Source organism: Suncus etruscus, chromosome 4, assembly GCF_024139225.1.
Source record: "Suncus etruscus isolate mSunEtr1 chromosome 4, mSunEtr1.pri.cur, whole genome shotgun sequence".
In the NCBI taxonomy this organism is placed as follows: Eukaryota; Metazoa; Chordata; class Mammalia; order Eulipotyphla; family Soricidae; genus Suncus; species Suncus etruscus.
Genome location: NC_064851.1, coordinates 44,743,174 through 44,765,191, shown reverse-complemented (window position 1 = coordinate 44,765,191; position 22,018 = coordinate 44,743,174). Strand labels below are relative to the sequence as shown.

Below are 22,018 nucleotides of genomic sequence, written 5' to 3'. Positions count from 1 at the left end.
CCTGTCCTTAACTGACTCTAGTACACAGCTCACGATGGCTTGGATGTGTGGCCAAGAATGAAAGCACATGACTTCCACAGGTGAGGCCCTGAGTTTTATTCAGTGGGCTAAAGAGCCCCACCTCATTCTCCACCCTGTGCTGTAAAAGCAATAGCAAAAATAGGGATAGTAGGAAGCTGCAAATGATAGCTAGAAGCCAGGAACTTCCAGTGTGTTACTGCAGTTGCTTTTCGTGCATAGCACCAACTAGCCTTTAGCCTCTCTGTCCTGTATGGTGTATGGCTGATCATTTGTACTAACCAGGAACATGGACCATAAGTAGGGGGTTTCTTCCATGGATGGTGCCTACTCAACTGAGCTGAAAGCAAATCTAGAAGTGTGCTAAGAATCCAGCATCCACTATGGAACACCAGTGACAGAAAGTGCACATGGTGTTGAAATAGTTTATCTGGATGTACTGCTTAAATTTCCTTGAGGGTATAAAGGACACTAGGAGAATTTTATCAGATTTAGTCAAACATTTACTTTCTCCTCTTGAAAGGAATTCTTGAAAAGCTTGGAGTCCTGTGTAATAGGGCAAGTAGGGCTTTTAATACCTTTTGGTGTGAACTAAATTCTTGTTGGAATTAGTCCCTAAGCTTCATTTTCTTTGATGACTTGCCATTCAAATTCAATTAGTGTGGAGAGTGTAGCTAATATAGTCACTAATTCTATTATACAGGGTCAATTTTATAGCAGGCTCTGGAGCAAGGATGAAAGCCAAAGCATTCAGTGCCTTACAAGGAAGTTTGCTGTCAGAAATCTGGATAGTTACTCTGAAGGTGGGATGGTGAGAGAGGAACCACCCTCTCTCTTCTCATCTGGAGTTGTGGATTTAGAGTTGGGTTGTAAACACAGCATGTGACTGGAAACAGGAATACAGGCCTGGATTCTGAGCAGAAACATACAAAATTATAGATAGTTTAGGCAGAACTAGAAAAGATAGAAATATGGGACCATTTGGAGGAGAGATAAAAACAAAACCTGAATGCCTGTGTAGTCTAATGAACTCCAATCATGATGACCTGGAAAATTTATATAGCAAATGATATTCAGAATACTCAGCATATTTAAAATAGCAAGAAGTGATCGTGTATGTTATAAGTTTACAACATACACAGTAAGTCACTTTTATTTTTTTGAGAGGAGTGAAGTGTTTGCTGTTGGAAAGATTTGCTGATGTGTAATACCTTATTATCAGTCAGTACTGAACAGATGAGATATTCATTGTGTGTGAGTGGGATGGTCCTTGTGGGCAGGATGAAGTAAAGCGGGAAAACAGAAGTTATGATATGAAATACTGAGAGAAGGAATTAATTATTACTTTAAATAACAGATCAGTGAACTTTAAATATATTTTTCGGCAGACATAGATCTTTATAAACAAAGTCCTTTTTTGTATTTAGAATTGGCATGCAAAGAGTTTTATTTTCATATTGACTCTTTGAAATGATTAGAGCTTGTCTGAATGTGAGAAAAGGTAAATTCCCTGAGGCCTCTTGGTTTCCGAAGGCTCACTAGGGAGGAAAAGAGGAACTAGTTGATCCAGGGTGGAAAAACACTGAAGCAAAGTTTTTTCCCAAATAGCACACACCGATTTCAGAAAAACAGACATTGCTTTGATTGAATGTGACAAACTTGAAAAAAAAAAAAAGGTTGAGCTTTGAAACATCATATGACACATCTGTTTTGAAAGGGGCCTTGTCAGATGCAGAAGTGTTTTACAGTACATTACTGTGTGAGAAACTTGGCCTTGAGCACGTGCAGTAGCTGTTTCCTTGAACAGGTATCTCATTTATTCCTGTTTTTAAGTTGGAGGGGGAGATTATCAAGTACTGTACGTTAATTTATCTTATATTTATCTTTTAGGTGAATACATTTGGATTCAACCATGCCCCCTTTTCTATTCTACCTTATATTAAACGGACACTTCTATTTAGATTTATTTTATCTTTTTAGAAGTTCTTACTGACTTAGCACCCAAAATCCAAAGCTTGTGATTTATTGCATAGCATGTTTTAAGAAAATCAAGTTCACACACTTCCAAATGCCTTTAGAAAATCAGTGACACTTTTTTTTCTAAGTCTTCATATATAAACTAATGCGAGTGATTGGTTTAAAAAAAATTATTGATTTCTCAGAGACAAAACTGAGAGGAGGGCTGGAAGATCCAGCTCATGACATGAAGCTCACCACTGTTGGCCCATCCCCCATTCTTCCTGTAACTTCAACTGCTAATAAGACCTGCCCATTTCTGGGAGGGGTCTTTGGTAGGTAACAAAAGGTTTGGCCTGAGGGAAGTTTAGGGAATTCAGCAAGAGAGATGGAGATAGAAGCAGGGCAAGCTGAAGAGAGCATGCTTAAATAGGTTTAAGATTGTAGGCCACACATGTGGTGGCTAGGGCATGAATAAAGCTGATAACTCTTGGAACCTGTCTGTGGATGATTTCCTCGCCACTATCCTGAAGCTGCAGACCTGCCAGCTGAAGGGGGTTGGAGACAGGTGTACTAGGCTGGAGGAGAAAGGTCTCTTACCCTCCATCACCATCCACCACCATCCAACACCAATTCAAGGGCTTTTATGCAACAATCACAAAGAGTGATGAGTGCAGTTAGAGAAATAACTACATTGAGAACTATCATAACAATGTGAATGAATATGGGAAGTAGAAAGCCTGTCTAGAGTACAGGTGGGGATGAGGTGGGAAGGAGGGAGATTTGGGACATTGGTGATGGGACTGTTGCACTGGTGAAAGGGGGTGTTCTTTACATGACTGAAACCCAACTACAATCATATTTGTAATCCAGGTGTTTAAATAAAGATCCAAAAATACATAAATAAAAAAATCTTACCTGAAAAAAATTATTGGTGATATACAAGACTCCCAAGTTCTAGTACCTGAACAGCAAAACAAAACAAAAACCTATTAACTAAAAAAGCTTCTAATTCTAGAATAGGAGTTTTGGTGCATTCTGGGGCACATTATTTGGACTCCTGGATAAAATTCACTAGAGAATGTGCTCTCTATAATGAGGACAAAAATCTTATGTCAGTGATTTTTTTCTATACAGTGACTTGCAGCCATCAACGCCTTGCATTTTAAAGGTATTTTTAATTATGTATTTTATTTAAACACCTGATTACATACATGATTGTGTTTGGGTTTCAGTCATGTAAAGAACACCACCTATCACCAGTGCAACATTCCCACCACCAATGTCCCAAATCTCCCTCCTCCCCACCCAACCCCCGCCTGTACTCTAGACAGGCTTTCTATTTCCCTCATACATTCTCATAGTTAGGATAGTTCACAATGTAGTTATATCTCTAAACTCATCCCTGTTTGTGGTGAGCTTCATGAGGTGAGCTGTAACTTCCAGTCCTCCTCACTTTTGTGTCTGGAAATTATTATTGCAAGAATGTCTTTCATTTTTTCTTCAAACCCATAGATGAGTGAGACCATTCTGCATCTTTCTCTCTCTTTCTGACTTATTTCACTCAGCATAATAGATTCTATGTACATCCATGTATAAGAAAATTTCATGACTTCATCTCTCCTGACAGCGGCATAATATTCCATTGTGTATATGTACCACAGTTTCTTAGCCATTCATCTGTTGAAGGGTAGGTATCTTGGTTGTTTCCAGAGTCTTGCTATGGTAAATAGTGCTGCAATGAATATAGGTATAAGGAAGGGATTTTTGTATTGTATTTTTGTGTTCCTAGGGTATATTCCTAGGAGTGGTAATTTTAAAGGTATTTTAAGTTACATACTTAAAAAATGTTCTGAGAGGCCAGAGAGATAGTTCGGTCGGCTGGAGTACATGTTTTGCATGTAAAACAGGCCTTTAGTTTGTTCTCTGAAACTAAATGGTTCCATCCCATTTACCATTCCTCCCTCCCTAGCATGACTGGGAGTGACTCTCTGGCACTAAGCTAGGAGTATCCCCTGAGAAATGCTGTGTGTGGCCCCAGAACAAAAAAAAGTTATCTAAAGACCTGATTTGTTTCCTAGTTATGAGAGCTGCCTAAATGTCACATTTTCTTTTTTTCAAGCGTCAGAACTTTTAATGTTAATGTTAATGTTGTATACATGAAATTACACTAAAAAGTCTATGCAGCCCCATTTTTTTTTTCATTGAATGTCACATTTTCTTTGTTTTCTTGGGTATAGGAGCCTCAGAACTTGGTTTGTGACTCATATAAAGTCATTTCCTTTAGATTTATTCTTTGATCAAAATTTTCTTTTTTTTACCTCAGTCATTTTTAAGTAGACTAGCAGCTGAAGTAGATTTTCTGGTTTTTTTGTTTGTTTGTTTGTTTGCTTGCTTAAAAATCTTTTAACGACTCCTTTAACTTCTCCTTTTAGAAGTGGATGAATATATAATCAGGGATATATAATATATTTTGGTTGGATCAGGAGTTTTCTAGTAGAGCCCACTGACGTGGAGACCTCACCAGCTTAACATACATTACTTATCATATATTACTTATCAAATACAGTTATTTTGCACATCTAGTACCAGAAGCCACAGCAAGAAGATAGTCTGGAAGAGAGGCATTTCATCGACTGTCTAGAAGTATTTCCTCTGGCTGACAGTGAGGGTTTTAACTTTTTTAAAGTGAAGGGTTTTTGTTTTAGAGGGCAACTCTTGGTGGTGCACAGGGCTACTTCCACCTTGGTGCTTGAGGTGGGAGGTGCTCAGGGGACCATGTGGTGTTGGGAATTGCTCCTGAGCTTCCTTCATGCAAAGCTTGTGCTCAGCCTGTTGAGCTCTCTCTCAACCAAAAATTGATGTTTTTAAAGTTTTTATTAAAGTATCTGGCTTTAGAAAACTGCTAATGATACTTTTCATGCATTATTCTGATACCAGATCCATTCTCAAGAGAACCATTTCTCTCCACCAGAACCTCTCCAAGACCCTCTCCCAACCCTCTGTTTTTAAGCTTAAATAGATAAAATCTTTAGTTGCAATGACTTTGATCATTTTTTTCTCTTAGTATGTTTATTTCTCTTTTTATTACAAATTAAGGAGTCTTAACGCTCCAGTTTGTGACTCCAAATGCAAACCAGAGGTTGAAATAAGATTAAATGTGTTTTTAGAATACATGTCATAGTTGGAGAGATTGTAATATAATTATTTCAGAAATATGTATATCATTATGGTCAGTAATTCATAAAATTATGGTCATATAATAAGAGTGAGTTAATCCTAAGGACAGATTTAAAAGGGATCATTATGACCCTCATTGTATAGCTTAAACATTTAAGGCATGTGACTTAGAAACTACCCCAGGTTGCAAAAGTAAAGTGTGGCAGGGCTGAGATAGACACCTCTGAGACTAACTTTGTGGTCCTTTTGGAATTGGGTTTTTTGACTGAGGAATTTGTCACTCAGCATGTGTTTGCGAACACCTGCTGCCACATGCCAGGCCCTGTGCCAAGTCCTGGGCTGACTGGAAGATAAGCAAAAGCAACACAGCATCTGCTCTCAGGTTCCAGCTAAGTAGAAGGCACAAACACATATTAAAGGAAACACAAACACATATACATAATCACAAGCTGATATTGGCTTTAAAGGGACATTATAATAGGTATACTAGATTTAAAGGGTCTCTGAGTTCAAAGATGTGGTTCTGGGCCTGGGTGACTTAACTAGACACAATTTCTGTCTCTCTGGAGTGCCCGTCATATTCCCTTTCTGCATGAATAGCCATCTTTTCAGTGATTTGGATGCCTGTTAGGCCTATAATTTAGTAATTCTGGAAAAGACAGCTCCAGTATCTCCTGAGCCCTGAACCATCCCCAGGAAAGAAGCTATACATTCTGGCTTTTCATAGGCGACTCGCCAGTCTTCCTACTCTCAGTTTCTCTCTGAGATAAACCTGAGCAATGAGCAAGCCAGCTTCAAGAGAAAAGAACCTGCTTTAAGTTTTTCAATGTTATGACCTAAGAGAATTATGACATATATATGAATGCTTGGAAATCTGGCTGTGGAGCATATCCTTTATTCTCTTTACCACCAATCGTGGAGTCCCTGACGATATACAGAATCTCCAAAGTAAATGTATTTCAGTCCATGATTCAACTTATACACATGGCTGTGATTAGTAATACTTGTCATGGCTGACCAAAATGTTTCTGTTTTCTTTATTTAAATCTGTCTTCTGTCTGTAATCAGGATCAGTGTGTGTATTAAGCCATTTATGCAATAATCTTATAACTTATAATCTTTTCATATTGATGAAAGTAGCCAGGGACCCCTTCATTTCTAGCTTCCTTTGTGTTTTGTCCAAATGAGCAGGAATGGCACACTTGTAGATTAAAAGAAAAACAAACAAACAAACAAGGAATTTGGCCAAGGTGGCACCAGATTTCTTTTGAATCCCTGGAATTCCCCACAGACAGAAACATGGACTCTTTAACACTTTTTTTTTAAACTTTTTGCTTAAACACTGTACATATTGTATTTTTAGTCTTCCCCGTGGAATTTTTAGAAATAAATATTTTGGAGGTAGTGATGTAAGAACATGTTATTTTAGATATTTTATGAATTATTTTAAAGCTCATAAGTAAATGTTTTCCTAATGGATAAAATTTTTTCATTCATTTCTCCCGCTTCTTTCTTTTGAGTGAGTTTTGTTTTTATTAGTTATTAAAATTCGTAAAGCATTTGGGTGAATATCATCTTCCTTGATCCAAAGTTTAATTTTAGAAAGATTGAGAGATTGAGTTTGATTACAGGTAGTTAAAAACAGGAAGAGTTGGCAAGATAGTACAGGATTAAGGTGCTTGTATTACAGGTGGCATACCCTGAATCAATTCCTGACACCACAGATATGGTTCTGGAGCACCATCAAGAGTGACCCCTGAACACAGAGCCAGGAGTAAGCCTTGAGCACTTCTGTGTGTGTTCCCAAAATGAAAATCTAACAAATAAAAAAGAGGGTTAAACAACTAGCAAATGGTAGATGTGGATTAAAAATGCTGCTCTCATATCTCCAGTTTAGAGCTCCTCCATATCACTCTAATATGTCCATGGACACTTCTAGGACATGCTCTCTATACTTTATTTTATCTTTAGGTTATAAAAAACAGAAAATGAAACACCAGTTCCTCCCAGCTGGGTAAATCCTGCTGTTGATATTTCTTCATTATATTGTAGTATCTTGCTTAGGTAGAAGATCACGTACCCTACATAATTGGTACTTCCCAACAGGCTGAGAATTTAGATTCTAAAGAAGCTCTGCCTGGTGTTTCCATTTTAATTTTTTAGCAACATAATTAGAGTATAGGAAACTTTTTAATGTGGGGAATACCTTGTTTTCAACACAACAAAATATAAGTGTGCAATGGATTTGGGCCCAAGTTGGCAGTTGACTTGGAAGAGGGTTGGCTCGTTAAAAGGAAAGTTTGGATTAGATGCTCACTTAAGATATAACTAACATGCTATATTGCTCAAAGAGCTAGTGTGCAAGTTTTGCATTGGAGTGCTGAGTTTGAACTACAGCATTGTGTGGTCTCTCAGACACCACTAGGAGTGATGAGCACCAATCTGGGATTAGTATAGTCCTAAACCCAAACAAACGCATAGATGTAGATATAGATGTAGATATTGCTTAAGACATTGCACTGTAGAAAAATGTGACCCCCTACTCCCTCCCCACTTCAAGAAATCTATTATAGCTTTTAATTTTGTCTCAGATCTGCCTATCTTTTTTCCTACCAGAGAGACAAACTTCACGTTTAAGCTGAGTTTTATTGTTGTCAAACACTATTAGGGGCTGCTGCTGGGATATTTATGATGTTGTCCGAAACTCATCCCCCAGGCTGTAGCTCCAACCAGTTGTAACTTGAGTTGGCATAAACATGAGCATATGATCACATGTTGTGTACACTGGTGTTCTCTCTTCAGTTCGGCACCTTCCAGGTGTTTCTTGTTTCCTTTTAGCTTTGTTTTTGCATCCTATTCTGATGTTTCTCATGTTCTCACTCAGACAACACAACTCAGCTCAGGCTTGGCTGAGAAATCAACTTGGGTGCCTATTATATATTTCTGCGTTGGGGGTAGAAGGGCTTTTCAGCTCAGGGGAGAAGAGGTCTACAGTGCCCAGCCCCGAAGTCTGTGGGAGTCTGTCCCTTTCTGCAGCTGACAGCATTGCAGAATTCCCTGTGGGACAATAACAGAAAACCTTCTCAGCCCATGGTGGGGGTGGAATTCAATCTCCCGCTGCAGTGTCTTGGTCCCAGGCTATAATATTACCCTCTGATTCCCACTACATCTTTACTACTTTTATTACAGCTGAACACACGTTCCTCATTAGTACCCTGGGTGATATGGGGAAACAGTGCGGTGGAAATTATATGGAATGGGTACCAGATGTTTATGTCAACCTGGTATGGATTGGTGTTTAGCATGCTTACGGGTCACATTTATTAAATGTGAAAATTATTTACTGTACCTTCCCCCCAAACAATAACCCCCCTCAAATACTTCACTGCGTGTTACATGAGGTGTGACGTTCATTTCTTTGGGGACAAATTATAATTTAAGTGTGTGCAGTGAATGCATCTGTTCCCAAATGCTTTGTCTGCATTCTGTCAAGTATTCGGGCTGGCTCATAGCCAACATGGATGTGGGGGTTCTGTAACTGAGCTTGGAATGCTGTGTTACAGCGAAAGGACATAATGAAAGGGGAGTCCATTTGCATTTTTGGCTTTAAGTGGAACTGGGAATTTATACATTGATGTTACAGCCAGATCTTCGGAACATTTCCCAAGAGTGCAGGAAAGTCAGCATTTGTGAACGAGAGAAGGAAGACATTTGGTAAAATGAGAAATGAGTTTGTGCTTTCTCATTAGGTTTGCGATTCTTTTACGATAACTGAAAAGTTGCAAGTGTCCACAAAGTGGTTTATTCTTTATCATTTAATTAATCGGACTTCAGTGTTACTGTTTGGGCAATAAATCTGTTTATCAGATCCTGAGTAAAGATCTGCAACAGTGTTGTCCTGAGAAGAGCTTGAGCTGGGTGTCTTAAGAGATCTGAGCTTCAGTGGGTCTAAAGAGCTCTGGGTTACAGTCTCTTCCTGCTGCTTCCTGGGGTTTGGTGACCTTTGGCAGGTTGCAGAACCTCCTCATCACCGAGGTTTCACTCAGTCTTTAAGTAGTTACCCTGTGACTTAGAGACAGCAGGTATACAGCAGAAGGTGTAATCTGTGGTCTCATAAGAATGAAACCCTGGCTTAGTCAGTGGATTCCCAGGAGAGTGATGGCCTCAGGTGGACTGGTTGGTCACTAAAGGTGCCCCCACTTTTCTAGGAAAGATGAAGGTGCTGGGTGTGATAAGGTTGTCAACTCTGGTTTTTACTTCAGACTGTGTTGTCTTGAAATCAGAAAGTGGTTTTACTCAATAGAAATGTTATTTTGGAGACCAGGAGTTAAAGCATTTGCCTTCCACATGACTGACACATATTTGAACCCCTGTTCTGCATATTGTGTCCTGAGCACTGTCAGGAGCAGCCCCTAAAAACAATACTACTCCCTGTTCCCCTAAAAAGTAATATCTTGGAACCAGAAAGATAACACAGTGGGTAAGGCATTTGCTTGCTCGAAGCCAACTTTGTTTTAATTCTCAGCATCCCTTATGATCCACCGAGCATCACCAGAAGTAATTCCTGAGTGCAGAGCCAGGAGTAACCCCTGAGCATTGCCAGTATGGCCTCCAAACAACAAAAAACAAAACCAACAAATAGTATATGTTTATCCTACCAGCCAAGGAGGGAGTATAACCAGGATATAGATTCATACTTGAGGTTAGAAGGGAAGAGGAGAGGTCAGATAAAAACATACAGCAAGATTTTGACAAGATTGAATTGTTTTAGCAGTCATCAGAGAAGGATAACCTCAGATCATAGTTAGACTTCTTTGGAAATTACCCAAAGAATCTTGACCAGGGCATGTACTAGATACCGGGAATCAGCAAGAAATATCCAGCCTTGGAGATAACAATGAGGAATGTCTGTCAAAGTGACCTGTGCATTACTGCCAGGAAACACTTTACTGAACTCTGCACCCAGCTTCGTGGCTTGCAACAATTTATAGTGGGAACAGTAATCTCTGTTCTATGCACCCTGTGGGACCTCCGATAAAGTATCTTTCAACCGACTTTGAATTTAAAGTATGGTACCAGAGTGTGTGTTTACGTTTAGCATCACCTTACCATCCTGATTGATCTCTGTGTGGTCACATTTTTTGCTGTGCTGATTAGAGCATGTTGCTCACTTGCTTTGCTTGACTGTGAGGGAGGAAGGGCTGTGGGTTTCCACTCGCAGGAGACACTGTCTGCCGAGGCAGGCAGCTCTTAAGCATGCAGGTCTCTGCAGAAATGAGCCAATGACTCATAGATGGTCCTGCAGTTTTCCTTGACTTTGCTGCGGAGAGGTGCTGCACTAGGGTCCCAGCATGGTCAAGACATATATCTGCCTTGCCATCTTAGGTATGCATGGTGGTGTTTGTGGGACATATCACTGTTCCCAGGTACAAAGTTTTCTAAATTAAGTGTGGGATCTGGTTTTGTGTGGGTGTCTTACAAAAGCTGCTGTGGCTAAAGGAGATAGACAGAAGAGCAGGGCCTGTAGGCTGTGTCTGACGGAGAGGGCCTGGAAGTTGCAGGGTGATGTGGGATGAATGGTGATGTGGTAGGTGTGTGCATGTGTGTGTGTGTGTGTGTGTGTGTGTGTGTGTGTGTGTGTGTGTGTGTGTGTGTGTGTTCTGGTCAGATAGTAGTAGAGTTCTTAGGGAGAGAGGACAAAAAATTTTTTCAACCTTGTATGACATTCAAGGGTAGGAATCCTTAAGTGTGATTTGATGATTAGCATCTTAAAAATGCCACTTCCTGGCCTGGAAAGTTGGCTCAAAGGGATAGAACTCATACTTTGCAAATGAGGGCAACCTGGGTTTGATCACTCACATTACATGATCCCTTGAGCAAGGCCAGAAACAGTCTCCAAGTACAAGGCCAGGAGTAGTAGTAGAAGTAGTAGTAGTAGTAGTAGTAGTAGTAGTAGTAGTAGTAGCAGCAGCAGCAGCAGCAGTAGCAGCAGTCCTTGGGCACTGCCTATATGGCTCTCAAACAAAAACAGAAACCTAAGTCACCTCCTTTGTCATGGGTTGCTTTACCCAACTTTAATAGAAAATGGAAGCCATGGGATGTCATGTGAAAGAAAGACCTCTATGATTCAGGTTTTTATTAGTCTTAATTTCTTTGAAAGTGGCATTCTCTCAGGTCTGCCCATTGCCCAGTGACAACCTCTCCTCATTAATAAGGGAGTTCCTCCTGCATGCACAATGAAGCTGTGATATGGGGAGGGGATAAGGACAACCAACAATAACCACAATAGTTGGGTTCAACAATATGAAAAATGTGGTGTTTATAATTTGGGGGATATGCAGAAATTAAACAGATGACACAAATATTATGTAAATATGGTCACATGAAGTTCAGTGAAAAGAAATAAGACCATGAGAATATCAAAGATCTACACTTAATGTAGTTGGGAGAGATACTTCCTTGGGAGACCTGAAGGATGAGTTAGAAAGGACAAAGGAATGGGAATGGTGAGGAGTGGGTCCCAAGGGAACCCTTAGTATGTTCAAAGAAACTTCTTTGAAATGGTGTAATATCATCATAAATGGTGTTGGAAGAATGTATAACATCTTTCACTACCCAGCTCATTGTGAACACTTAATTCATGGTAACAGCTAATTTTATTATTTTACTGACCATAACTATGGTGATGAGAGTGGATAATTTCTGATATAGATGCATATTTATATATACATATTTATACTTCCATCAAAGGCTAACTTAATCATATCAGTCTTTGTTTTCTAATTTTTGAACTCAGGGCAAAATCAGTAAGGAATGTTAGAAACCAGTGATATCCACTGGCTTCATTGGTGAGAAGGGATTTGTTCTGTTAAGACTTTGACTCTAAAGAGTTGGGAGCAGGAATGTAGCTTAGAAGTCAAGCATCTGCTGCCCTATGGGTGTGAGGCCCTGGAAATGCACATCGCTCTTCTCCTTGTCCTTGAACTGACTTTCATCACTGGTGTTGCATCACATACATGGATGTGTTCCTGCCCAATGACTCTGACAGGGCAGAGAATATAAGCATGAAGGTTTTTCCTCAGTACTGAAATCTCTCCCCTAAGATTCCTCCTCTTTTCAGGTAAAACCTTATCCTCTGAATTGTTGCAAATTTACCCTTACATCCAAACCCTCAGTATGGAAATTGGCTTACAGAAGATACTGATGGATGAGGGAGGCAGAGGTCTAGGCAAGCAGATTGCAAGCCATTATATAGATATGTTTGGGGTGTAAAAGTTCCATTTATCTTCAATGAAACTTTTCACACACATGCATTAATGGGATAAAATAGTATTTTCATTAGTGCTTAATTTGTGATGATATCTTCTTGATGGCAGGAGGCTCTGAAACCAGTTCAGAAGAGTTTCTCAGCAGGGCTCTCTCTAGTCTCAGAGAGTCCTCAGAGTATGGTAGGAGGTAGAGATTTGTGAGGGTTTAGCTGTGAAAGACACTGGACATTCCTGCGTTGCATACAGGTGGCAGTTGAGGAACACACAGGGGAGTCACCTGCTAAGAGTGGCCTACATGCTCTGTGTGGGAGACTTCAGGGAATTTCATGCTGTCATGGCTGCTTTCACATCTTCTTTCACCACCTTTTTTTTTTGTTGTTTTCTCAGAAAGCAGCTGGGCTTTACACAGTGTGAAGGGCAACAGGGATCTTTTGAAAAGATGCATGCTTCATTGCAAACCTGATAGCCATTATCCAATGAGATAACTGTGTGAGTTCTGACATAGACTTGGCACACCACACAGGACATCTGCTTATGTATAGCAGCCGGGGTTGCCTGGTTCTGAATCTAGTATGTGTTTCAGATCAGAGCTGCCTTCCGGAAATTGTCTTTATGATGGAGAAGTCAGGAGGAACTAATTGGAATATAATCAGATCTTTTATCAGATGCTGTTTGGAAAGCTGTGGTTGAGTATGTAGCTTAAGGTCAGTCTCCCAGGTCATCAAATGACTGTCCACACATTGTGAGGTTTCAGCTTTGTGGTTTCTTCCTTCTCCCTAGATGGCCTTTGCCAGTCTGGCCCATGAGAAATGGTGCTGAATTCCTTGGGAGCTGGTAACTCCCAACACTTGAACAGTGTTCCCCATATATACTTCCTTGGAGCCAAATCCTAGGTCTTAGAATGGTATCCTAATTAATTGGATATTTGTAGTATCTCCTGCCCGCCATACATTTATGCTGGATGTGGAAATGCAATGAGCCACTCATGGTCATTAGGGAGATCACACTTGAATGGTAAGACAGATAATCAGTGGTTAGTGTGTCAGAAGAAGCCACAGGAACAATAACCTAATAGAAAGGCAGAGGCAAAACACATACCTTAGCTAGAAATATAGGTTGTAGAACTGGAGTGGAAGAGGAATTTGGGTAAAGGAATCACATTTGAGTAAAGATGTGAAATTGAGAAACATCAGGTTAGATCTGCCTTCTGTTGAGCAGTTGGTGTTGTTGGGATGGCAAAGGATGAGGCTTGAGATTAGATCTTGTCAGACCTTGTGTGCAAAGTTAAGGGACTTTAGTTAGTAGCCCAGTGCCTGTAGAGGTGGGAGGGGGAATCATTATTTTTAGGATAACTCTTTAGGTGAACCATGATTGTATGCCTAGTGGGCTTGAGCCCTGAGGCCTCTTAGGGAGAGCAGTAATTATCTCAGGAGTAAGATTTCTAGAAGTAGAAATGTGGAGGAAAGGGTAGATTTACTATTTAAATTGTAACTGACTGAAGAAGGAGAATGAGGAAGTAGGAACCAGTATGGACAGGATTCTGCTCTTCCTATTGGACTGTACCACTCTGGCTCATATTGCTTCCATTTAGAACATTTTATGAAGATGTTGTTCTTAGGCTGTTTCCCATTCTTTAAGAAGAGGGAGTGCTTGGGGCTGGGGCCATAGTACAATAGGTAGGGCCTAGCATGTGGCCAATCCTTGTTTGATCCCCTGCATCACATATTATTCCTCTAAGCCCAGTAAGAGTAATTCCTGAGTGCAGAGTCAGGAGAAATCTCTGAGCAAGTATGTCGTACAAGCAAATAAACAAACAAAAAAGAAGTGTACTGGCACTCAACCAATCTGGGTCTTCCCTGGCACCCCATGTAGTCCTGAACACATCAATAATGATTCATAAGTTCAGTGGGATGGAATGGGGGTAGGGCACTGGCCCTTTTTAAAAGAAGAGAAAGTGCTTAAAGAGTAGGGGCAACATATTTTGGGGAGTATAATTTTAGATAATTAATGTTATGCATAATATTATGGAGACATTAGCTTTATTTCATTCATCTCTATTATTTTTCTAAAAGAGGAAGAGTTGAAAATTGATATTTTCTTCATCCAGAGGAATAAATTTATGTCTTGTATCTACAAGATGATTTTAATAATGAACTAAACCATCTTAAGGGAATTTAAAAGTTCAGAGACTTTAAAAGAATAGAGTAGGTGCTGGATTGTTAGTATGTTGGATAAGGCACCAGCTGAATGCAAGGCAAACACCTTAGTTCCTGTATATTTCTCTGGCCTCAAACATGCTAATTTTATATAAATAAACCTGCATATCTAAGTGTAATCCTGATCAGGCTTTTTTTTTTTTTTTTAGAAACTCACAAGCTGTTTTTAATTTTTTGTTTGTTTTGGAGCTACACCTGGTAGCACTCAGGTATTACTCCTGGTTCTGTGCTCAGAAATCACTCCTTGCAGGCTCAGGGGACCATATGGGATACTGGGGATTGAACCTATGTCAATCCCAGGTCTGCTGCATGCAAGGCAGTTCTATGGCTCTGCTATCTCTCTAGCCCCATCTGGTTTTAAATTTTATTTGTAAGGGCCAAAGAGATATTACAGTAGGTAAGGCCTTGTATGTGGCCTACTGGAGTTCAATCCCTGGCTCTCCATGGGGTCTCCCAAGCACAGCCAGGAATAATTTCTGAGCATTGCTTAGTGTGGCCCAAACCCCACCCCCGACCCAAATATATTTGTGACTTGTTGGAAACAGAGTCACGTCCAGCAGTGCTGAGAGCTACTCTGAGTGCAGTACTGCTTGGGGACTACCTGGTGTTGGGACTGAACCCAGAGCTGCATGCTTAGAGGTCTAGACTAACTTCCATGCTCTTTAGTTCTGAAAAGAGTTCACCTGCAAAGGCTGGTGGCTTAACAGTGACTGAGTTGCCCAGAATGTCATCTTGGAGGCTCAGTGAATTCTAAGGGTTTGTGTTTCTGTTTGCTTCTGCAGGTCTCGAGTCTAGCTCCCATTGTGAGTTGGTTCCTGTCAACACCTCTCATCCAGTGCAGGCCTTGATGGAGAGCTTCACTGTCTTGTCAGGTTGTGCCAGCAGAGGTACAACGGCTCTGCCACAGGAAGTGCATATCCTGAACCTTCGTGGTGCTGACCAGGAGCCCGGGCAGCTGCAGAGAGAGGTAGGCAAATATATCTACTCCCCTTCCTTCTCTTTCACTTAGGCTTTCACAAGGCCGCTCATGTTAGAACCTAGTGGGGAAGAGGACAGACATGCTATGGAGAGAGGAATTCAAAAAAATGGATTTCTCTTCAAATTGGGCAGCTCATAGTACCCCCATGCCTCAATATTGATGGCTTGGATTCCAGGTTCTCCTCCACATCTCACATCATAAAAAATGTTCTTTAAAATCTCATCTTTTAAGTATGGTTGTGAAATAAACAAAAACAAATGCAGTGCCATTTACATGGTGGAGATCTTGTTGGGCATGTGGCTCCAGTGGTAATGTGTAATGCTCTAGTTGTGTGAAGCTCAGGGTTTGATCCCCAGCTCTGCAAAATGAACCAAGAACATTGTCTTCTGTCTTTATTTGTCCCAATGAACCTATTGCTTCTCCAGGATTAATCAGAGGAAATGGAAATTGCTATAAAGATGGCAGCATTTCACACTTGCATTAAAAGCTCCAACAATAGAGCCTTCCCCCTCTCAGGCAGCTTCTCAAAGATGGTGGTGGTCTGCAGAGTGATGGTAAAGACAGTCGCTCTGCCTTTGCTCTGGACTCAACACTGGTGGACTCACTTATCCATTTAAATCTAAAAATCTTTGTATTTATTATTTTCATTTTATAAATAATACATCCATGTAGATATAGCTGCATATTGCCCAAGAGAGAATGTCTTCTTTCCTTACAGTTCAGAAATAAACAAAATGGGATCGATTGAAGCTCAAACATTCTTGAAGATAACATATACTTACTTGTTTTATAAGATTTTCTGTTTCAGAATTGCCATCACTCAGGTATTCCTTTTCAGGGAGAGAACAACTATAATAAAAACCTCAGTCTCAGATTAGTAAAAGAAAATTAGTGGAGAATAGAACTCTGATTTCTTCTGGGGGAAAAAAGTTGATTTCTGGACCTATTTACTTATGAGCCTCAATCACTCTGCCTTTCTTGAGGAGCAGGAATAGGAGAGGCAAGGTGAAGAAAAAGCAGAGTGATTTTAATCTTGCAAAAGTGTGCAGAGTTGGCTCATTTCAAAGGCAAATCATCTAACCTTTCCAGCTACGTTGGAAATTATTGTTAATGCTCTTGGTCGCTTGCCATTGTTGCTGCAACACATACTTCAGTTCAAATTTCTTTATCCCTGTAATGTGTCTTTAATTCCTAACTTATGGGGGAGAATTTGTGGTGAGAGGGAGGGTAGAAGGGGAGGAAATGCAGCTGATGAAGCATTGCTGACTCTAGCAATTCTTTAGCAGTAATAATTACTCATTTTATATATATGCTTCCCTTGGAGAAACTGGGAAAGAAAAAGCAAAGTCCAAAGAGGTAACAGTGGAAAATTCTGGATGTTAAATTGTGCAGTACTGTTTCTTAACTTTGATACTAGATTCAGATGAGACTGTTAAAGCCAAAGAAGAGTACCTCAAGGACTTGACAGCTGAGTTATTTCACATGCGCATTTGCTATGTGAGCTCAAACCACATACAGAACACATAGACCTCATATTGTGAGCTGTCTAAAGAGGATGAAAGATGTGCAGTGTGGAAGTGGGGATAGATCCTAAAATTGTTGACAAAAATTGAAATTATTATTTTTCCTTCCCTATAGGTGTAATGTGTGCATGATTTTTTGTTTTAATTATTTATTTAAAAACCATGACCACAAACATGTTTGTAGTTTAGATTTCAGACATAAAAATGTAAACCTGCCTTCACCAGTGCAACCTTCACACCACTGATACCCCACAAACTCCCTCCTCCCCCACCCCCTGCCTGTATTCCAGATAGGCATTCTATTTCTCTCACTCACTGCCATTGTCATGATAGTTTTAGTGTAGCTATTTCTCTAACTGCACTCACCACTCTTTGTCGTAAGCTTCATATCGTGGGCTTCATTTTGAAAGATCGTGGCAGAGATATAGTTCAGGGGGCAGGGTGTTTGTCATGCATGCAGCCAACTCAGTATTGCATCCTGGCAAAGCATATGGTCTCCAGAGCATCACCAGGATTGATCTCTGAGTATAGAGCCAGGAGTAAGCTCTGAGCACCATTGAGTATGGCAGAAACCAACCAACCAACCAACCAACCAACCAACCAACCAACCAGCCAATCAGTCAAACAAACAAACAAACAAACAAACAAAAAAGCAAAAAACCCAACTTCCATCCCAGATAATGTCTTTTAATTTCCAAAATGATCTGAGAGCATGCTTTGCAGGCAGGAGGATCAGTTCAGTTTCTGGTACCAAATTTGTATCAAATAGCCTCCTGAGCATTGACAGTGGGTAAGCCCTTGGCCTAGAAGAGCCCTGAGCATGGTCAAGTATGGGTCCCAAAGCAACAAAATGTCATTTCAAAATACAAATTGTCTAACTGCCCCTCTTCTTCCTTTCCCTTTGCTGTTACAGTTGCTATTGCTGTCACTGGAGAGTGGGAAGTGCATGCATACTTGGTTGTGATGCTCTCTGGGGTTCCAACATCTGATTGCAGTGCTTATTTTCACATTGGGTCAGCTTGTTTACCAAGGATTGCTCTCAAGTTGTGTTGCTTGTGCTTATCCTTGCCGGGGCTTTAGTGTAGGACTCAACAGAAATCACTTGCAGTGCCTGGAATTACAGACAGCAGAACTGCAAGGCTCAAATAGCATAGTTGTTTGATGAGGCTATGTTATGGCATCAGGTATTGAACATGTTATCTATGCTTGCAAGGCAGGCATTCTTAGCCTCTGAGCTTTTCTCAGATCCTTACAAATCACTTGAAATATCTGACCCAATAGATCCACCCTTAAGCTTATATCCAGGAGAACTGAATGAAGGCATTCAAAGAAACATTTGTTCATGAAATATTCAGAGTAACCTTTTTAATATTAAGTGAAGTGATTACAACAAATAATCCTGAATTGTGTATTTGAAAGTTACTGGTAGTTAATTCCTAATGTTGTCATTACAGGAAAAAAGTTCTGTGTGTTGAGGCATATTAATCAGACTTAATATGGTGACTATTTCACAATACATACAGATGTCAAAACATTATGTTTACATCTAGTATGTTGAATGATCATTGTATCTTAGTGGAAGAAAGAGCTGTAACCTGAAAACGTATCAACTGATACAAGAACATATAGTTAGATAGTGGCAGATAATGGCATGTTTTTCATCAGCAAAGAACTGATAAATCCTACAATATGAATGAAAATTATCTTAGGTTAATGACAATAGTAGGATTCCACTGATAAGATATGTCCAGTATAGACATATTTATAGAGGCAGAAAATAAATTTGTAGTTTCCTTGGGCTGAGGATTGAAAGAAAAATTAAGGTTGTCTGTTTATGACCGTTTTTTTTGGATGGATGGAAAAGCTCTAAAGGGACACTTACAACAATATAGAACATGTTAGGAAAAATTTTATTGGTAGCTTCACAACTTTTTTTTTTTAATTTTAAATTTTTGTGTGTAGGGCTGGGGATTGGACTCAAGTCCTCACAGACACAATAACCACTCTACCACTGAACCATCATCACTTCTGCCCAAACCCTTTGAATATGCTAAAAAGCATTGATTTGTCCATTAGTATATAGGCACATTATATTTCAGCAAAGTTATTTAAAAAACAATGATTTGCCTTCTGCTTTCTACATAGTCCATAAACCTATGAGATTTATGGTTCAGTATCACAGTGAATATCTTAGGTTGCTTATCTAAACATTGAATTCTCTATTCACTATTTTTTCTTATACATTTATACCTATGATATAGTTTAATTTGGAAATTAGGCTAAGAGATTAATAATATGGAATTTGTAGTGGTATGCACGTAGTCTCTTTTTTTCTCTCTCAAGATTTACTACAGTTAATGTTTTCGGACCACAGTTGATCATTGGTAAATGAAGCCACAGAAAGTGAAGCCTGGGATTAGTTAAGCAAAATTACTGCATTCCTTAACACCCGCCCTACCAAATAAAAACAACAACAAAAAAACAACAACCAAGATTTCCCCTTCTTTCAAACTAAACTTACTGGATTCTTTGTGCTCTTCTCAACAAGTAACTTAAATCTTTAAATACATTATTTTTTGGTCTGTGTTAAAAATTGGATCAATTTATTCTGGGGGTGATAGTTGGGGGATTAGAGGCAGCTTTTGTCTCTACTGACTATTTATTAAAAGGCGGAGTTTTCTCAGAATGAAATGATAAATGTTCTTGTCTGTACAGCAGCAAAGAATGCCATTCTGGCTCTAGGCCATCATTGACTTTGCTGACCTAAGGAGTTGCTTTTGTGCAGGATACGTGTGAGAAAGCCCCCACCAGGCCTCATTCCCCTTGGCTTGTTGTTGCTGCAAGATCCCATTAAGATCAAGTATGAATCACTGCTTCTCCAACATTTTACTAATCTCATACCTCTCAGGTCTTCAGATCTTCATTTGAGAAGCTACTGCTCTTTCTGTATGGGTAATCATGGCAGCAGGTTGACAAGATTGCTTCTTGCTTCAGTTAGAAAAACAGTGTCCTAGGCCAGCAGAGACTTGGGATTGGGAACACATTGGTTAGAATAATACAGACAAAACCCTTGCCACAGCTTCCCTGTGGGGTTCTGTCAGGACAGCACAAATCTATACTGGGATTTGTTCCTCTTGAGGCCCACACCTCTCATTTGTAATCAATGGTTTTGGAAACAACAGCTTTAGATGGGAACAGGAAATTGAAAAGGACTTTCTGGCAACCAAGGAGGGCAATTGAGGGTATGAGCTGTGTTTTGTAGAACAAACCAACTGGTATCACTCTTTTTATTCTGTACACATTGACACTTTGGTCTTGCCCCCTCCTCCCCCAAGAACCCTGCAGTGTATCCCCTCCCTGTAAGTGTGTTCTCTATGACTGGATCTTGATTCCTGAGAAAGGGTCTGTCTCAACCACAGACTTGTTTACAGTAACATACATTCATTAGTTGCTGGAATGGCAACAATTTTGTTTTCTGTCATCTAATTTTGACTTGTGAATGACTTTTATGTGGTTCTGTGTCTTTTAAATTTTGGATTTAATTGCTTGCCTATTTAGGGCCAGTGCTTAGTTTGCATTCAACATGTGTGTAAGAAGTGTGTGTTTCTCCATTTGTTCTGACACAAGGGAGTGTGTGAGGGACTACACTGTCACTAGAAGGAGCAGTTCCAGGACAGGGCTCAAATAAATTTATCAGTTTCACCTGCCAGAAAGCTCCGGACCCACCACACAACACTCTCCCTCCTCTGTTAAATAACAGAAAAAAGCAAAAAGTTTATTAATAACACACATATATATGTAGCCCGAGCAATAGCACAAAGGGTAGGGTGTTTGCCTTGCATGCAAGCTGATCTGGGTTTGATCCCTGGCACCCTATAAGGTCACCTGAGACTTCCAGAGTAATTTTTTTTAATTTTTATTTTTTTTGATTTTATTAAACATAATTTTTTTATTTTTTTATTTTTAATTATGAGAACAAAGATGCAAAGAAAGAGGCCAAGGTAAAGTTACAGTGGAAGGACAATCACCCATAAACAGAATTCTCAGAAGTTCCCCTTGCTAATATCTTAACTTTGAACTTTCAGCCAAATAACATTAAGATAAATAAAACAGAGCCCATGTACAATTACTTTGTCCCTCAAGTCCCCAGATTGTAATGCATTATAATATTTCTTAGCAGCACACAAAGCAATCTAAAGCTATAAAACTTATGTAACTCCTTAAACATTAAAGGCATAGTATTTTTTTACATTTTCATGCACATGCATATTAGTTTAAGTTAACCTCGAAAGTTTAAGTGGTTTTTTTTTTTTTAAGGATTAGAGTCAAAGGAGCACAGTAAAAATGGTGTTAGAGTGGCAATTATTGTTTGCATAGGCCCACCAAAATATGAGGGACATGGGAAGGAAAAACCTTGTCCTAAATACAAGAAGACCCTACCCCTGAAGTTTCCTGGCATGAGATTTCAGAGTAATTTCTAAGCACAGAGCCAGAAGTAACCACTGAACACTGCTGGGTGTGGCTCCTATCTCCTCCCCTAAAACCTCAAACAACAACAACAACAACAAAAATTGCTGGACATATTTTAGGGGTGGTAGAAGGTTGCTTCCATACAGCCTCATTTTTGGAACTTCTCAAGTTCTGCAACAAGGAAATTGATGTATTTAGATTTAATGGAATCTGACTCTAGTACTAAGAATAGATGATGAACCCAGGGACTTGAGAGATGGTATAGTGAGTAGGGTGTTACCTGACATGTAACAAGGTAAAAATGCTGAAAGCTCTCCAGCATCCCATATGGTCCCTCATGCATCGCCAGGAGTAAGCACTCCAGTGTATGGCTCTAAAAACCAAAACAAAAGAAAACAACAAAAGAAG

The 22,018-nt window shown here is 39.8% G+C and overlaps 1 protein-coding gene across 1 annotated transcript in view; it reads left to right on the top strand.

The window, feature by feature from the left end:
- TGFBR3 (transforming growth factor beta receptor 3) overlaps positions 1–22,018 on the top strand; it is a 173,588-nt gene that overhangs the window by 30,404 nt on the left and 121,166 nt on the right. The window contains exon 2 of the mRNA XM_049772193.1: positions 15,421–15,605. Within this exon, the coding sequence (XP_049628150.1) occupies positions 15,421–15,605 (185 nt within the window). The remainder of the gene's footprint in view (positions 1–15,420; positions 15,606–22,018) is intronic.